We start from the raw sequence: 18,110 nt of genomic DNA, 5'->3' as shown, positions 1-18,110 counted from the left end.
GTGATTCTTCATTTCTAAAACTCCACCCTGATTGGCCGAGAGAAAAAAGGCTTTCGTTTTCCATGAAATTGCATGATAATTTTTTCTCTCGCTCCTAAAAGCTTTGAAGTTCAAGGGGAGAGGTGAAATGACAAAAGACAGCGTGGGTGGGTGGGGCAAAGCCTTTATTAATGCGCTCTGGATTCAAATGCATACTGCCTCTATGGCTTAAAGTAAACATGGCTATGAAGTCTCTCTTCAGAAGTTATCTGATAAAAATCTGAGCAGGTGGCATAGCAACGCATGGGTCCACTTTATAAACATTACTTTCCTTTGCACCTGATTTTAAAGAGGGCGTTTTGGAAGTGACTTTTTTTTTCTTTTCTTAAAGGTCTCCAAACCCCACTGGAGACAGCAGGCGAAGAAATAACATCTTTCAAGGTTGAGGCACATCTGAAAGACGCCTGTGTTGAAAGAAAAACTCTCAAAGCAAGAGGAAGGAGGGAGTAAAGTGTCTGTACAGAAATGTTTGGAGCAAATCATTTCAAATGCCTGTCAGCCTCTTATCAGTTGTGTTGGATGCTTACTGGGAGGTCGCTGCAGCATTTTCTAAAATAAGTATTTTGTGAGATTGAGCTTTTACCGTTGCTGACAATACTCTAAATTACTGGAACACTGCTATCTGCTATTACTGCTTTGCTAGAGTGTCGATGGAGTGCTTACACTCAGCTAACCTTTTGTCCTGGGGACCCAGTGTGTTTAAAGCCATTTCCTCCACACCTTTACAGAGTAACCTTCGATAAAAAGCTTTGATGCAAAAACCCCATCCCTCAAACATTATGCACTCAGACATAAGAACCCTTTTTTACCGCCCATGCCCAACTGTGAAGAGAGAGGACAGACGTAAGAAAGGAGACAGGAAGATGCACTCGACAGTAAGGCTGAAGTACTTTGAAAAATACTAAATTGCAATTCTTTTGGCTGATGTTGCAACTGCCATATAATTAGAGGGGAATAATAACGTATGCATAATTGTCTCATTTTCATTAGAAAAACCTATCAAAATGATTATGGTGTGATTTTTTGCGGGGACCTGTAACAAACAAAGATGTTTGTTAGAATAAGATGTGTAGGGCAGGTATTCTTTGCAACACCACAATATCTCATTTAAAATGGTATTTTGACAAACATTTCCCCTTTAACAAATGCGTCTTCTGCAATTTTGATGAAATTATGATTAATAGTCCTGCAATACATAACAGAAAAGATGATTGGGAACACACAAAGAGAGGAGAAAGGAAGAGACCCAGGAGGAAGACATGAGAAGGGAAGCTGAAAACACAAAAAAGAAGTCAAGAGAAGAATAAGGAGAGAAGGATGTGATGGATGTAAAGCAAAGCCAGGTAGAGACAAGGCCAAAACAGATCAATGCTAAGAGCACAAGGCAATTTACCTTGAGTATGAGCGGTGAGCTGGGCTTCAGCTCCAGCATGCCCGTGGGGCTCAGAGGTTCGAACACAGGATCTGGGTGGTAGCTGAAAGTCTCGTTTACCACCAGTACAGATCGCACGTCATCCATGACAAAGCCGATCTCATCCGGACTGCTGCCAGACTCCGAGAAACCTTTTTCAGATCCGGCCACAGAGGGCGCCAGACACACCATCACAGTGTTGTTGAGAACCGTGCAGTTCTAGGGAAGAGAAGGAGAGGAAATTAAGAGGACAGAAGAGGAGAGGAGAGGAGAGGAGAGGAGAGGAGAGGAGAGGAGAGGAGAGGAGAGGAGAGGAGAGGAGAGGTGTAAAATGAACAAGAATAGTGGAGGAGATTTGAAAATCAGTTAAATTAAGTTTGACAAAGTGATTTAATTTCTTCACCAACAATGTTTACCTTGTTTACACTGTTTGCAGTAATGGTAAGAACTTAAAAAAAGTACATTTTTAAATGCAAATCATGTTAACCAATACAAAACTGACAATATATATGATGGCTGTAACAGGGTTATGTGATAGGAGTGATTAAATGTCTCCGTAATAACATAATGAAGAAGAGGCTGGCTTAATAACATCAGTGTTGTAATCAGTGTTGATATCATCTGGAAATCCCCTGTGGGGTTCGACACTTAAATCAGTCACCGCAGAACAAATTAGATGGTAATGACTCACGGAAAAACAGGAGAGGTCAGCCAGTAGCTGTTAACAATATCACAGCACGGCTACAGAGACCTTTTGGATAGTTTCTCAGCATGTTATAGCCTTACATTATGTTCTATATGTCACATACTAACACCCTCACACACAAAGGGTGTGTAAAATCACAAACAGACAGAATAAAACTGTGTTTATAGGTCAACAGAAACATTAACCAAGCTGAATAAAAATGACTGCAGAGAGGGGGACAAAGGAGAAAGAAGGGATATTTTTACTTTCAGCTAAGAGCTGGAGAAAGGTTAGCTAAGCCCCGTGGTGCTAGGTGAAGAGAGGGGGATTTGCCGGAGCCGCTTTATTGCTGGTTGACATTTCAAAGGTTAAACTGCTAAAAGGAAATTCAACATCAAAAACAAACAGAAAATGGGCCCTTGGCTGGTTGACCGACAGGTCAGGTGTGCGCGCCTGCGTCTAGGTCCCAGGAGTATGTGTATCGTCTGAAAATCACTTTTTCCACAGCCAGCAGTGTGTGTGTGTGAGAGAGAGAGAGAGAGAGAGAGAGAGAGAGAGAGAGAGAGAGAGAGAGAGAGAGAGAGAGAGAGAGAGAGAGAGACCTGTGTGTCTATATTGGTCTCACTCCATCTCACTTGCCAAGTTAAGTCACTGCTTTTTTTGTTTTGTCAATAAAAACTGTGTGCGGGTGTCTGGATCTGACCACTTACGTTCTCTGACTTGGCGGCTCCATACTTGGCTCTCATTTTGGGCTCCTTGATGGTGGCCAGATTGGTTCCGGTAATGGTCAACATGGTTCCTCCGCTTAAAAAGAGATAACGAGACTTATTGTTGAGAAAATCAGGACAAACACAATTACACAATAGTACTTGGGAAATGAAAACAATTCTTTGTGCACTTATGTGTCACACAATTATGTATCACTGGCTGTACTTTGTCTTGCAGAGTCCAAGTGCATACACTATTCAGCAGGCCTATCAGTAGAGATAAATGTTAATAAATCTGTTCTCTGTGGGAGCCAAGAGGGCCCTCCAGTTGGCGATTTACCATTAATGCTCGCTCCTGCTGTAGCCTTTCGCCTGCTTATTCATGGAAGCCCATTTTCAGGTAATGATAGTGATGCTAAAGCCCTCGCATGAATGTTAAAAGCTTCTTTAAACCGATATGGAGGCTGGAGGGAAGAATAAGCGAATATGTAGCATTACTCCTGAGAGCTGAAGCTTTTGGCCTCTCCTCAGCACCTCTCGAAAGCCAGGGGAGATATTTTCAGTGCGTATTAAAGTTGCACTGCAGTATTTTTTACACAAGATACATTCAGCAACTGCACCACTGTCAGTGATCTGACATGTTCTGTAACCTTTACACTCGTGACCTATTCAGGTCTGTGTGGCTTTGACCAGCGGAGGCAAGGGTAACATGGGTGAGAGTCCTATTCCCCCACACTGCCTTCTCCACAGCCTCTGCTGGCCTGAGAGGCTGAACTTTATCTGATGTGAGGTGTTCTGACAGCAGCTAAATAAGTTAGCATACAACCTAAAAACGGGAGTGTGGTAAGGCGAGGCTTAAAGCCTGATGCCACTGTGAGTCACCGCTGGCCCCCATGAACAAGAAAAGCAAATGATACACTTCTGGTATACTGCTGGATGTCATACAGGCAATGATACACCAAAAAAAGAGCATATTCTGTTTCATTCTTCAAGTGCTGTAAAACCTTGGAAAAAAAGCTCTTCCTTATGAATACCGACCATTTCAGTGGTTCTGGCATTTTTTTCTCTGAGTAGCGGCAGTTGAGGACATGATCTACTCAACTAAACATTACATCCATTCCATGGTGGAACTAGAGCATCCTAATATGTGAATACACATAGACTCAGAGCCCACAAGACAAAACATCCACATACAGGGAGTTGGCTGTGTTTTTCTGAAGCCAGATGGAGCCGGTATCTGAGGGAGGGACATGAGGCCAGGACTAGACCTTAAGGTGAAAGTGGCCCTTGGAAGGACTCCAGGGCTGAGGAGCTAGCAGGGCGAGAGAGGCAAATAAAGGCTTCAGGGCTATTTTTAAAGAGGACTAAAGTGGACATATTTTGCTCATTTTAAGGTTCATAGTTGGAATTTTGGTTTCTACTAGAACATGTTTACATTCTTCAATCTCCAAATCGAATTTATTTGTCTCATACTGCCTGCCTGAATATACCTGTGTTTATCCTCAGTTTTAAATGCTCTGTTTTAGCTCCTGTCTCTTTAAGTTCCCCTCTTGTAAATCCAAGTCTGCTCTGATTGGATTCAGAGTCTTTTCACATCTGCACTCTCAGCCTCTGTCATTGCACCGTCATCACTTTCTACCTTTACATAGGATAGCTGTGACATCACAACTTCACAGAAGTCCTGGCAGCTCGTTTAAAGGCACAGTTTCTGAATATGGGCTGTGTGCATTTCTCTGTGGATTAAGCATTTAGATTCTTTCCCAGTATTTATACAGCACTTAGCTTCATAATCAAAAAAGATGTAAAAAGTGAGCAGAAGGAATTTATGAGATTTACATACAGCTACACTTTAAATAGTTGAATAGCCAATAGCCATAGAGTGGACATGTCCAGGCAACTGTGAACATCTGTAGAATCTGCTTTGTATCAATATATAGCAACACTCAACAGAGGTAGCTCTGTAGGAAGATAAGAATCTTTTCCATACATAATGGAGTACGCTATAATAGTGTAACATGTGCACAGTACTACACTGTGTAAACAAGGTGGAGTGTCACGCAGTCTCTGCAGTGCCATGTGTCTGTGTTGTTAGACCGAGGACTTCTTCCTGAATGAAGGGGAACAAGTCTCAGTCGTGTCAGATTTGTGTTTTGGACAAGGGAGGCTCAACGCTGTTTGAAAATCGCCCCAGCAACAGGGTCACCAAAGGGGACGCAGCGACAAAATAGCTTGGTAAATAAAAGCGTGATTGGCCTGGAGAACCATGCACCTCTTCCTCTGGGAGTGCTGAGTGAAACACCAAACACAAGCCGAGTGCCGAGGTTATTTCCCCCCAAGGCTGGAACCAGCTCTTTCATTCTCATTTCCCCCTCGCCTACCCTCAACATTTCATTCATCCCACTCCAAATTAGACTTCTCATCCGCTCGCACCTTTTTTGCATGATGAGAGACTTTGTCTCCCTGCAGGGTTTTAAATGTGGCTCCCATTTTCACCTCAACCCCCTGCGATGCTGCAGAAGTGGATTGTTACACTGTCTGAACAGAATGTGTCTGGCTAAGATCTGATGTGGGCTGTATACTCCATACATGCCAGAGTTGTTTTAATTAGGAAACAATAAATATATGACTCCCCTCCTCCTTTCCTGGCTTTTAACATGAATTATCTGCAGGAAGCGTGGACTTAAAGTAATAATCTTTCAAGATTTTCATTCATAGAAGTCTGTTAAGTCACTATATATTGCTGTATGTACGGTAAAACAATGGTGATTGAGCTCATGGCCCATTGATACACTATCGCAATTATTATGTATTTGCAGTATTACAAACTTTTAGTGTGAAGTAGTCACTGGAAATGCAATGTGTTTGTCAGTGAGCTTGACACTGACTGCTATCGTTCATCAAAAATGCATCTAAAAAACAAGACAGCTGTCATTTTGAGCATTTTTCTGACAGCGGGTCAGTTTGAAATATTGCAAGGAGTAATGGAACAGTCAGGAGCAGCTACAGTGAGCTGTTAGATGAAGAGCTGCAGGCGACAGGCGGCACACCTCCAACTTCCCAGCCAGGTAACCAACTACTTTCACTTTCGCTGTTCAGACTCATGCCGTGTGCAGCATGAAAAAGTTGCTGACAATAATAAAAACTGATGTACAACTTCTGAAAGTAATTTAGTTTTTTTATTTTGGCCTTTACTTTTCATATAGACGTCATCCCTGGCTATTTTCTGAGATCCATCCATTATTTGAATACCTGCTTGTATTTGAGACTTTTAAGTAAACAGAGAAAAACATTCTTTAGAAAACTCAGGAAATAACATATGACATGTTCCTGGAACTATACTTTTGAAGTAAATGAGACAGTCAACAGTGTGTGTTTGTGCGTATGTGCTGGCTTCATTTCTGAGCTGAGGAGTTTCTAGGTCATGCTAGTGAGCCCATTAGCACTTGGAAGCTCCAAGCTTCTTCTTTTTTTCCTCCACAACACAGCTTGTGTTTGCACAGGAAATCTTCCCGTGGCTATGTAGTCTCATTTCAATAAGTCAAGTAATATTTACAGATACATCTCTGCTGCAGCTCATCAACTGTAGCAGTGCACTGCTTCAGGAGCCTCCTTTACTGCTGTTCCTGTTCTCAAAGATTTACTTTTGAAACATAAAGATAAACAGAATAAATAATATGCCTTTGAAAAGCAAACCACACTGAAAATGGAGAAGAATGTTTTGGGTTTTTTTTTCTTCCAGACCCAGCCAGGGTGTGTGCCAGCAGAATAATACATTTATCATGTCAGAGAGTTCGTATTTCAGTTTAGTTGGCTATGCTCCTTGAAAAAAGCCATTAATGTATAGCACAACCACCAACAGGGATTAATAATGTATTGATGCATTTGTATCCATTCTATAGATATACATCAAGCAGAATTGTAGATCAAACAGTGTTGATGTGAATTATAGATAATGAAATAACCATCTGACATTATACAATGATAGCTGATAGAGTGCAGAAGAAGTAGAAAATACACTAATTTATGCCAATATTGCCCAGTTTTCAAACCTTTTCCATGAATTATTGACTGCAAATCACTTTTCGTGTGTGTAGATGCAAGATGCATGCAATATTGGGAGTGAATCAATCATACAATCTTGCATTTAAGATAGCTTTAAGCTTCTATGCAAAACAGAAAATCCTCCATTGTCGGTACAAAAGTTTCATCTAGCTGAGGGAAAGGCCCTGATTGTGTCCTCACCTGGCGATACTCCAGTCGGGCTCGATCTTGAGGATGGTGGGATCGTCTGAGTAGTTGAACTTGACCTCTGGGTTCCTGAGCTCAGCAGAGTTGATGTCCACCATGACTGGGGTGGTGCCTGAGGCTTGTCCCGCCGGGGTCACACACACTATCTCCTTGTTGCTCCGCCTTGAAGAGCAGGAGGCAAATGGGAGGGCAGGAAGTTAGGAGGAAGAGACATATTACATACAAAGTTTGCCGATTGTCTCTCTTAGACTACATCTACACATTATCCTTTCAACATGCATAGTTTTTGTTACACTTAAGCCTGGTGTCAACACTACTCTAGCATTTCCGAACCACTAAAACAGAGACGTTTAGTTTGAAAAGTAGCAGGGTTGTGCTTTAGTCTAGACAGGCTGAACAGAGGACTTAAGGAAATGATGATGCAGACATTCATGTTCCTGACTGGGTCTTATTAGACACTGTCAGTCTTATCAGTTAGATAGGCCTTCCTATGCATCATCCTTCTTGTGTGGTTACTCCTTTCCCATTGTCAAGTCTTCCTCTGGGTCAGGTAATGGGTAATGCTACTAGAAATGCTCTAATATGAGTGTTTTCCGATGACAGTAACAGTTCCACCTTGTTATTGGTCCAAGCGATATATCTGGCATTACTTTCCGCCATTGCTGTGTGTTGTTTCTTGCTCCATAGTATTTTCAAACGTTATACAACCTGCTTCCTGTTCTGGCATGTGTATGTGTATGGTCATAACATAAAAAGAATGCTGTGATCATTTTCAATTTAAAAGGCTTTGAAATGAAAACATATTAGCGTGGATGTAGCCTTAAAGTGGACTATATGTTTCAAGAACCTCCAACAGAAGGTCTTGAAAAGGATTTGGGAGCTGACTCTCTGACAGGCTATGAGACAGATGCACAGAATAAAAACTGAAGTGAGTGAATGGGGGAAAAAAAATTGTACTTCATCCCTTAAATAAGTCATAAATTATTTATCAGATGACAAAAAGGCCAGCACGCACGCACGCACACACACACAATACACACACAACAGTGACAGAGTCGCCTATCCACAAGGCCGACATCTTTCAGTCTGTCCAGCCGTGGTTTCATCAGCCCGAATCACACAGTGCTGTACTTCAAAGCTCTCTCTCTCTCTCTCTCTCTCTCTCTCTCTGTCTGTCTGTCTCTCCTTCCCTCCTGCGCTTTCTCTGGCTGATAGATCTGAAGTGGCAGATCAGGCTGGTCGTCTCTCTGTGTGATGTAACTCCCTCCCTAGCAGACAGGCAGCCAGCTGTGACCTGCTGGGAAACTTTGTGCCGCTGCCAGAAACTTTGCGCTCCACTCCAGTGGCTCATTCCACCGTCCCCTCCCCCTGTCAGAGGGAAGCACTGATGGCCAAGAGGATGGCTACCTGTGAGACAGCATGTGTGTGTGCGTGTGTGTGTGTGTGTATGTATGTACGCCTTCGTATATAATGCATTGAGCAGGTGTCGTTTGACTGTGTGGAAATCTGAATTTGCATATAAATACAGTGCACAGGTAGAAGATTAACATTGTGTAAGTATGTGTTTGCTGTCACTCTGCGTCTGCTAACATCCTACAGTGCGCTGCAAGTGTGAGTAAATGGATGTGTGTGCATTGTGCAGGCAGGATGGCGGCACAGTGTGAAATTTTGAACATGAGTAGAACAAGCTGATTTGACACAATCCTCCCCCGTTATCTGCTTGGAAGGTGAAATCCACAGAAAGACGGAAGATGATGGAGAAGATGAAAGAGTGGAAACCTATTGCGGCTCCGTCTCAGTGGCTTGGAGTTGGGTTTGGATACTGAGCGAAAATAGCGAAAGAAAGCAAAAAAAGGAAGAAGCGGGGGTCGGACACTTCCCTACTGTCTCCCAGGAGGCTGTTTCAATAGCGTCCTCAGACTGAGAGGGGAATAAAGAGGGGATGAAGATAGAAGGGGAAAAAAACGATGATATATATATATATATATATATATAATGTTTTTCTAAATTCCACTGGTGCTGCATTTCCATGGCAACCATTTTCACAACACTCTCGCTGCCGAGAGTGCCTGTGGTGCCACGTACGTATTTTTGACAAGGTTGTGGCCACACAAAAGAAAGCCAAGAGGGGATACAGAAAGAGAGAAAAGAGAAGGGAAGAAACGGGGTTGCAGAGGGAGATAAGAGGATGAGTGACTTGGGGTAAATAGGTTTTGATTAAAGCGGAGGCCCCACTGAATACAAAGACACATTAAAGAGATGGACTCAACCAGTTCATTACTTTGGCCATAAAGGTTATTGCTGCTCAGTGAATGAAAGGCCAAGACTATTATGTTCACCTTTCTCTGGATGTGCTACAGAGCTTTAAATTGGCCTTTACTTTTCTTTTGATATGATATAAAAAGAACTTGATAGGTCCAAGCTCATTAGTTTAACCTGTCACTTGTTGCCTGAGAGAAGGGAAGCAATATAATAAAAACACCAGAGTTAGAGAGTTTCCTCTAGGAAAAGAAACAAGAAAAACTAAGATTATTGTCTTGGCTATAATAAATAAATGTATAAGAGGAGTGTGAACATGTTCTCCCTGTTATCAATAGACATCTCCACTAGGGAAGCTTTCTTTCAGTACATAGGTGCTTGTTTTAGTTCACTGACAATCTTCTCTGTGACTTTATTTTTCTCTGCCATCTGCCAGGCACCATACAGTGGAGTGGATTTAGTCCAGAGCTCAGTTTGCTGTCACTTTGCCAGGAAGGGAGTCAAAGAAACAATAGAATTCCTGGCTCGAGGAATTACAGTCATATCAAATTGGATCTTTGTCTTCTCTTCTTGAAATCCTGGCACAATCTCTGTCAGAGTGAGTGACAACGGAAGATAATGGTGGCAGATTATTCGAAAAACGGTAAAAAAGAAAAAAAAGAAAAAAGTATTTCAAACATGAGTTCAAAGCAGGAAAAATTTGAGTTACCAATTACCAGCAACACCATATCATTCCTTCCAAATTATAGTCGTATCTCTGAAAAAATGTAGGCCATGCACTTAAGTCATTCATGGCACAACTGAACAATGATATCAGCTTCTCCGAGAAAGGCTACACTGTCATTCTCACAATTGCTGTGAATTACAGTATTGCAGGTCATCTTCTTGCTGGCAGCTTTTTCCAGTCCTTCTGCAATTCAAAGTAAGCTACCAGGAAAAAAAAGGTGATTTCTTTTCTTTTTCTAAAAACAGGGGAAAACTATAATTATCAAAAACACAAGAGCAGGAAGAGATGGCAGATGGCACAAGTAAAAGATGGGTGGGGAAATGATTATGACTTGTAATTGTCTACAGAGGAGCAAAAGCCAAGAAGAAAACTTTAGAATAATAATAATGACAGATTCTTTTTCATTTTTAGCCAGGTATTTCAGCAAGAAAATCAGCTATATTTAATTACGTGTCTTGTAACTCTGCATGCACATTGTTCTCCACCGTTTGGAGAGATTTCAGTCCATGCCCTCTGAACAGCGCAGGGGAAGTTGAAACTGTCAATTTTCACAATCAAAAGTACTTCTCATTGTACTGTATAATCCTAAACTGGCTGTATATAAGTGAATGTCCCCCACTGGTTTGTGGACTATTGTTTTAAAGTCTCCAGTTTGTCTTTGAGGTTGTTGCCATCTTGGTTTCTGGAGCCAAAAGTGACCATATTTTGATGAGAGGGTGAAGTTTAGTTATCAGCTAGTGCTAGCACCTCCTAGCTTGGTTAGCATGATCAAAAAAAGAACAGCTGACCCTTTAGATTGTTTCTTATTACAACTGAACACTAAACTAGATATATATTTAGGCAATCAAAGACCTGAAAGGAAAATACACAAGATTCGATGGAAGCAACTTGTCAATCACAAGGTGATTGACAAGGTGATTGACAAGCCCTAAAGCATAACAGCTTTAGTTATTCCAGTAAGTGCCATACTTTACAAAATAAAAATTCTGTGTTGAAGAAGGCTAGAAAGTAGCAGGAGTAGTGAGACCAAAAAACTAATTTGAAAAATGTTTACTGAGGTAATATGAAGTGAGAAGTAGGATCATTTTATCATAGACTTCTATACAATTGTAGCAGAACAATGTTTATATGATCAGACATAATATGAAGGACTATTACTACATACCACACAACATAAGTGTAAAGCATCCATAACACTAGGATTGTAATCATCATTGAACTTACTTAGTATTTTGGATTCACTCACCTTTCGAAGCGGCAGTGGTGGAGTCCTATCTTCACATTTACAGCACTGCCTGCGTTGAGGTGGCTGCCTTCAATGGTGATCCTTGTTCCTCCAGACAGTGGCCCAGTGGAGGGAGTGACACGGGTGAAGTACGGCGACTATGAAGGGACACAGGTAGAGGACAAGTGGGAAAATTATGGCTGCTGGGCTTCAACAGTGAAGTCAGTCAGACAGTAAAAAAATCCCCCCCCAAAATTTAGTTTGAGCTGTAATTTTATTCAGTTACACACACACACTCACCACAAAGGTGAAGGCCTTGGTGGAGACTGCTTTGTAGTCGGGGTGAATGCAGTCTCTTACACACACTTCTACCTGAGCCTCCTGCACCCTGTAACCTGTTGCATCATTCAGCCGGCACACAATCCTAAAAATGGGAAACACACAGTTCCATTAATGGTTCTATCAAAATAAATGCATGACTGCCAAGGTTTTCTTTTCAGTCTTTGCTTAAAAACAAGACAGCCATTACAGATAAAAGGCGCTTGGCCAAACAAGGACAAGTGGAGTAGAGACAAAGTGGGGAGGATGAGTGCAACATTGTCTTCTGTTCAGTGCAAGTAGAGAATAAATCCAATAGTTTGAAATAAACTGTTTATGAACCCTTATTCATGAAAATAACAAGAAACAGGCCAAATGTTAGTTTCATGGAAATCTGCAGTGCTAAGGCAGGGCAGAGTTTTGTGTGTGTATCCATGTGTGAGTCTGTATTACTGTAGAACCATAAGCGTCGCACTTGGCCCTGGGTGCTGGCTGGCCAAATGAAACTCCACTGGAGAAATGATTGAATGAGGGGAGGAGTGGCAGTGTAGCCCAGGGGGAGAACACACACACACACACACACACACACACACACACGGACACACACACACACACACACACACACACACACACACACACACACAGACAGACAGACAGACACACACACACACACACACACACGCACACACACACACACACAGACACACACAGACACACACAGACACACACACACAGACACACACACACACCCTTACTACATGTTTCACCCACTGGAGACACACTTGACTGTTAATTAGCCGGAGCGAATGAATGAGACAGAGAGAAAGGGGCGATAGTGCAGAGAAAGAGAGAGAATGTAAAAGAAAGAGAGAGGGTTAAAGTGGGAGAGGCTGATTAATTGAACGAGCTCATATCCTACATATCTCCTCAGCTTCCCTCCCTCCCCGAGATGAGTTATTAACTCTCCTGTTTCCATCCTCCCCGCAGGTGGCCATGGCAACTGTGGCGACAATGAATTTCACATTCCGACGCCGTGTGTTTCCATTGTTTTTATTTTCCCTTTCATTTATTCCCAGGTCTCCCACTATGACAGGGGCCATGATTAAAATGCTGGACAGCTCTCAGTTAGAAACTGCGGCTCCGCTTGCCTCATTACTGCACAGATGACAGGTGGCTACATTGAGCTGTTATTACGTGGTTAGAAAGACAGAAAGTTCATGGTGCATTTGTAAATACGACAGCATTATAAATTATACTTCCCTCAATCAAATAACTGAGGTGGAATGTGGTGGTAAAAAATTAAACATATGCCAAATTGTCACACAAAAACTACTAATAAGGCAATAAAAAAAGGTTACACCAGGTTCTGTTTCTCCTCACTGCTGGCAATAATTTACTTTTCTCAATGCGGAATCAAATCCATCTAGTGAATATTTAATGTTGGAGGTGACTGACAAGCCTGCTAATACGAAAAGGGCCAGAAGTGCTGCATTTTCTTGCAATTCAATTGGCTGCATGAAGTACAACTGCTGGCAGAGGAAAATCGACAGAACGAGAGCAAGAACATACGTTTCTACATTTTGCCAGTCAGTGCACCTCTTTCTCTCCCCTCTCTCCACCAGCTGACCTTTGACCTGTGCTGTCAGTCCCGTGACCTCGTCCTGTCTGCTGTGCTGCAGATCTGATAGGGTCACGGGAATGACGAGAGCAACTGGGCCACTAATGGCACCGTATGGCTAACATCACTTTTAATTAGCATGACAGCCTCACTGCCAGCCGCGCCCCCCCTCTCCTCCTCTTCCTGCGGGTGCTATGGCAACAGGCCAAAGCAGCGTTATGGGGTTGACAGGGTTAAACGTAGACACCTTGGCGGTTTTGGATGTGATAGGACAAAATGAACATGTGGTGAAGAAAAAGTTACAACACAGAACCAGCTAATATTACTCCATGGCTACACTGTGTAAAAACGGCATTTTCTGTGAGGATACGACTAACTATAAGGTTGTAAATTATAAATCACATGTTACTACTATATTTCTAAACCCATTTTGGTGGTGCCAGTCATCACTGTCGAGATCTGCGCAGTTTTCTGTTGTCCTGGTTGTCAAATCATCAAAGTCACATTTCTTGGTTTCCTTCGAAGTGAGGGGGCAGAGAGAAAACAAAGTCTGCTGGGACTGTGCTGCAAAACTTAGCAAATGGAGTATTTGTGTACAAATGACAGCTACATAGTTGGAAATAGAATATTGAGGACACCTCCAGCTGTGACGAGCGGCCCCATTTTTCCCTCGTCCTAAATTGTGTTTTCTCTGCTTCTGGATGAATTCAACATAAAATAGAGAGTGCGACTCACCATGGTTCTGGGTAATGCCAGCGTCACACTGGTTGTGGTTAAGGCTTTTTTTTTTTTTTCCAGAATTAAATCTAATTAATGTTTCTCCTGACATTGCTAAAGGAAATTACAACAATGAGGCGACCTGTTTGTAGTTAAAGTGCAGTTATGTACAACAGACTGAAGCTGGAACTCAAGAGGGAACTAGGAGCTATGATTGTTTACTGCTTGTGCAGAAGTAATGCATTTCTCAGAATGTACTAGTTCCGTTATTAAAAGGGAGTTAAGTTTCACCCGCGGCACCCGCGGTGATTCAGAATTTCCCAGAAAGCAGTAAACATAATTTAATAAGTGGAAGCGTTCACATGACAAGCTTTCAGAGTGTTTAGAAGATATGTAGCACCCGCTTCAAATGTCATTCCATTTCTCTCAGTTTGGGACAAATTAATTTGGATGAATGTGGTTAAATAAGATTATTCAATTCTTGAATTGAATTACCTTTAATTCTGATTATTAATTATATAAAAAGGTTCTGCATAAACTGTCAAATTTATACGGGCAGCGCTTGTATGAAGAACAGCAGTACTAAAGACAGCAGGAGGCCAAATAGGATTCGCTTGAAAGAGTAGAAAGTATAGTTGGAAATTTTACCGAAACAGGTCTGAGAGAGAAACACAGTGTTGTACTTTGCACTCAGTGTCACATCAATATTGGACAAGCATGGAAGTCTCAGAGACAAGGAGCCTGAGAGTGAAGTGTGGGAGTGAAGACATGAAGACAGAGATAGTGTCAACGTACTGCTCAGCACTGATGTATTGGTCCTCCTGAGGGTTGCAGGCCACTTTGCCAATACGGACTCCGCTCTGGATGTCTTTGAACTGCAGACCCAGGTTCTCACCAGTGATGGTCAGCATGGTTCCTCCCTGCCTGGGCCCCGTCTCCGGAGACAACTGGTCGGAAGAGCAAATAAGAGAAGACATATGTTAGCCAGGACAACATATGGGACTATTGATTATTACCCAGGGCAGTAAATCATATTATGAATATATTGTATGTCAGCTTGAATGACGGTTTACTCAGGTCATTATGGGTAACACCCACTCTTAATAAATTAGATACTTGCTACCTCATTAAGTGAGATGAAAAATGACCTCCGATCCATTAACTCCACCTTAACTCAGTCAAACAATCACAACCTGCCAACTCACACACTTAACCTGAACCCACCCATCAAGCCCTCACTTACATCTCTCATTTAACCTTGTGACGATTAATCTACTGAACACAATTACTGCACAAAGCGACCTCTGCTCCCTTTCTTTCCCCTAGAGGTCTGCGAAAGGTGTGCGGAGGTGCTAATGGCTACCCGAGGCTAGCCCAGTCCCTCATCACAGTCCCATTCATCCAGCCTGCGACGCAGACAATGCCCCCTTTGGTAATCAGTCATTACTAGCATAATTAGGGCTAAAGCTAATTGGATTAGAACCTGGCGGAGTGGGGTGGGGTCATTTGATGCAGCAGGGTGGGAGGAGGGCGAAGGGGAGGAGACGCTGGTGGTTGGAGTTGTGTTGTGGAGTGGGGGTGTGGGTAAGGTCACACTTTGACCTGCGTTGCCATAAAAGAAAAATACAATGGATGGTCATTGATTAAGCTCCCATCAGACAGACATTTCCCCTGTAAGTATGACGCCCCAAGTATCTGCATACTAGCCTGCATCGACACGTCATTTTCTGTTGTGTTTAGATAAAACAGTTGAGATAGTACAAAATAATCTGCATAGATAAGCACACCTGTAGAGGGGTAAGTGCCAGGAACTAAATTTTAAACTGTCGAACCAATGATTGGTGTTTTTGTTGGACAGTGCTATAGCTAGCAACAGTTCTGGCCGCACCAGAAAGTTGATAAGCAGAAGTAATTTTGCCATTGCAAAATTCATACCTTCTTGATTAATTAGTCACACTTGGCCAAAGTTGAACTCTGTGCAAAGAGCACCATGGAAAGTGACTAAATCCACTGGCAGCAGCATTTCCAGTGAAATGAATTGATGTTGTTTAAAAATGACTTTCTGCTGTTATAAATAATGGTATGACCAGGCTTTTAGGGTAATACATTTGCCTGTTTCAACTTTAAAAAGAAATAAGGACATCCTACGAGTGTGGAGCAAGTTACAGCAGGATGAAGAGTGCACTGCTGCCAAAACTCCTTGAAGTAGTAATTTGACTATTGTAGAAAATACATCGATTTGCCTTCTTGTTGGCAGCCCCTATTAAATCTGTAAAAAAAAAAAAAAACATAACTTTTTACTTAAAGTGGACATACTGTACTGTCTGTATATAGCTGTTGTCACTCTCGGTAAGAAAATCTCAATATTAGCGCCTTAGACTGCACTACATACTACACTAACTATATTAATGCTATTTATACTAATAGTCTATGTGCATATGGGCATACCGACAAATATGTAGAGTATGTAAATAAAATAAAACTTTGGTAAATAAAACAACAGAACAAACAAAAGTAAATACACATATATTTTTGTATATAATATATTTGTAGCTTATATGACTATATGTTTTTGTGTGATATGCTAATTGCGGTTTTTATTAAATGTACAGCCGATTGAGGCATGCTATGTGATATTGGGCTATTTTTCATTTTGACTTGAAAATTATTAATCTATTACTTTAAGTGTCTCACATGTAAATTGGAATGCGCTCTGTCAACCTGCTCTCTGCAACTTTATTTCTCCACCTGGTACCTCACAATGATTGCCAGTCCAACATCATTATAGGAAAGGTGGCGGGCTAGTAAAAGCCACAGGTGTTCAGGACATCACTAACAGAAACACACAATGGGAACAAAGCCCAGTGTCATGCAGGCCAGAACTGAAATGCCACAGTGATATAATTAAGGAGTGTTTTCCTTCTTACAGCAGCTAGGCTTCTGATGAACATCCCTCCTCCTTCCCTCGCCCTTTCCCTCTTCCTCTCTGGACTTGTGGCTCTTTAATTCACTCTCTGTCTCTTTGTCAATGTGCCTGAATGCATATATTTTAGCTGGAGACAAAAGAGTGAGTGGCGCACAGTGGTGCACCAGTCAGAATCTTCAGATATGGTAATCAAATCTCTCTTTCTGTACAAGCACTGGCTTATCAAAACACACACACACGCACACGCACACACACACACACACACACACACACACACACACACACACACACACACACACACACACACACACACAAGTTGTTCCATCCACAACTAAACAACACAAACAAAAAGCCCTTTTTGATAAAAGCCACCAGCCTAAACACTCGCTCTATTCTCTGCTCGCCGTCGCGGCGCTCCACACCCATTCAGATTCCCTTTTTTCCTCTTCGTCTCCGACTTGTCCCGTTGTGTTGGAGGCTTTGTGTGAGGCCTATTGTGGCCGGCTGAGCAGCAGTGCACAGATAGCATCTGCTAGTTATAGGAAGAGAAGTAGGAGAGGGAGGAGGAGGAGGAGGAAGAGGAAGGGGGGAAGCAGGGGACACAGAGAGAGAACATGGCGGAAGGTTTCTGAAGTTTATCTAAGATTTGAAAGACTCTCACAAACAAACCGATGGAGGTAATGAAGTGAGTGATGACAGGGATAATATGAATCTTGTCACTAAATGTTTAGAAATTAAAAATAATATGATTTGACGATGTGAATACTGACAAACATAACGACCAAAATTGTGACTGAAGTCAAAATCATACTGGGTCCAATTATGTTACTGCAGCTGAACGCTGAGAGCATGTTGAGACGGTAAGGTCATTAAAAAAAGTAAATAGGCTCAATTTACGCATCATATTAGTTGTAATATTACCTTTATGAATAATAAGTGCAAGCATTTCCGAAGAACTGGCTTGTTTTATTATTTCTCTCAATGCTGTACCAGTAGGACTCATTGTTAAACTCTAAAACACAACCAGCCAATTATAGAGGAGTGAAGAGTTGCTCCTACTGACGAAATCCCCCCCTGAAATAAATCTTAGAATTATGACAGTTTCTACACATTTCCCCTTTAAGTTAGGACTAGATCCTGGTTAAGATAAATGTTATTCACAAAGCATCTTAGCCCTTAAGAGATCTACTGAGGTGAGAAACTGTTAAGAGCAGGGAGGAGGACTTAAGA

The 18,110-nt window shown here is 42.0% G+C and overlaps 1 protein-coding gene across 1 annotated transcript in view; it reads right to left on the bottom strand.

Moving 5' to 3' along the window:
• The window catches only part of LOC131968168 (plexin-A1-like), a 213,803-nt gene that overhangs the window by 30,001 nt on the left and 165,692 nt on the right, over positions 1–18,110 (bottom strand). The window contains exons 13-18 of the mRNA XM_059328924.1: positions 14,750–14,901; positions 11,602–11,725; positions 11,323–11,459; positions 7,085–7,252; positions 2,846–2,939; positions 1,433–1,669 (exon numbers count right to left, since the gene is read on the bottom strand). Coding sequence (XP_059184907.1) covers positions 1,433–1,669; positions 2,846–2,939; positions 7,085–7,252; positions 11,323–11,459; positions 11,602–11,725; positions 14,750–14,901 — 912 coding nt within the window. The remainder of the gene's footprint in view (positions 1–1,432; positions 1,670–2,845; positions 2,940–7,084; positions 7,253–11,322; positions 11,460–11,601; positions 11,726–14,749; positions 14,902–18,110) is intronic.

The sequence above is a fragment of the Centropristis striata genome, chromosome 3, assembly GCF_030273125.1.
Source record: "Centropristis striata isolate RG_2023a ecotype Rhode Island chromosome 3, C.striata_1.0, whole genome shotgun sequence".
Lineage (NCBI taxonomy): Eukaryota > Metazoa > Chordata > Actinopteri > Perciformes > Serranidae > Centropristis > Centropristis striata.
The sequence above is the reverse complement of the archived record's forward strand: the minus strand, read 5'-3'. Positions and strand labels throughout refer to the sequence as shown.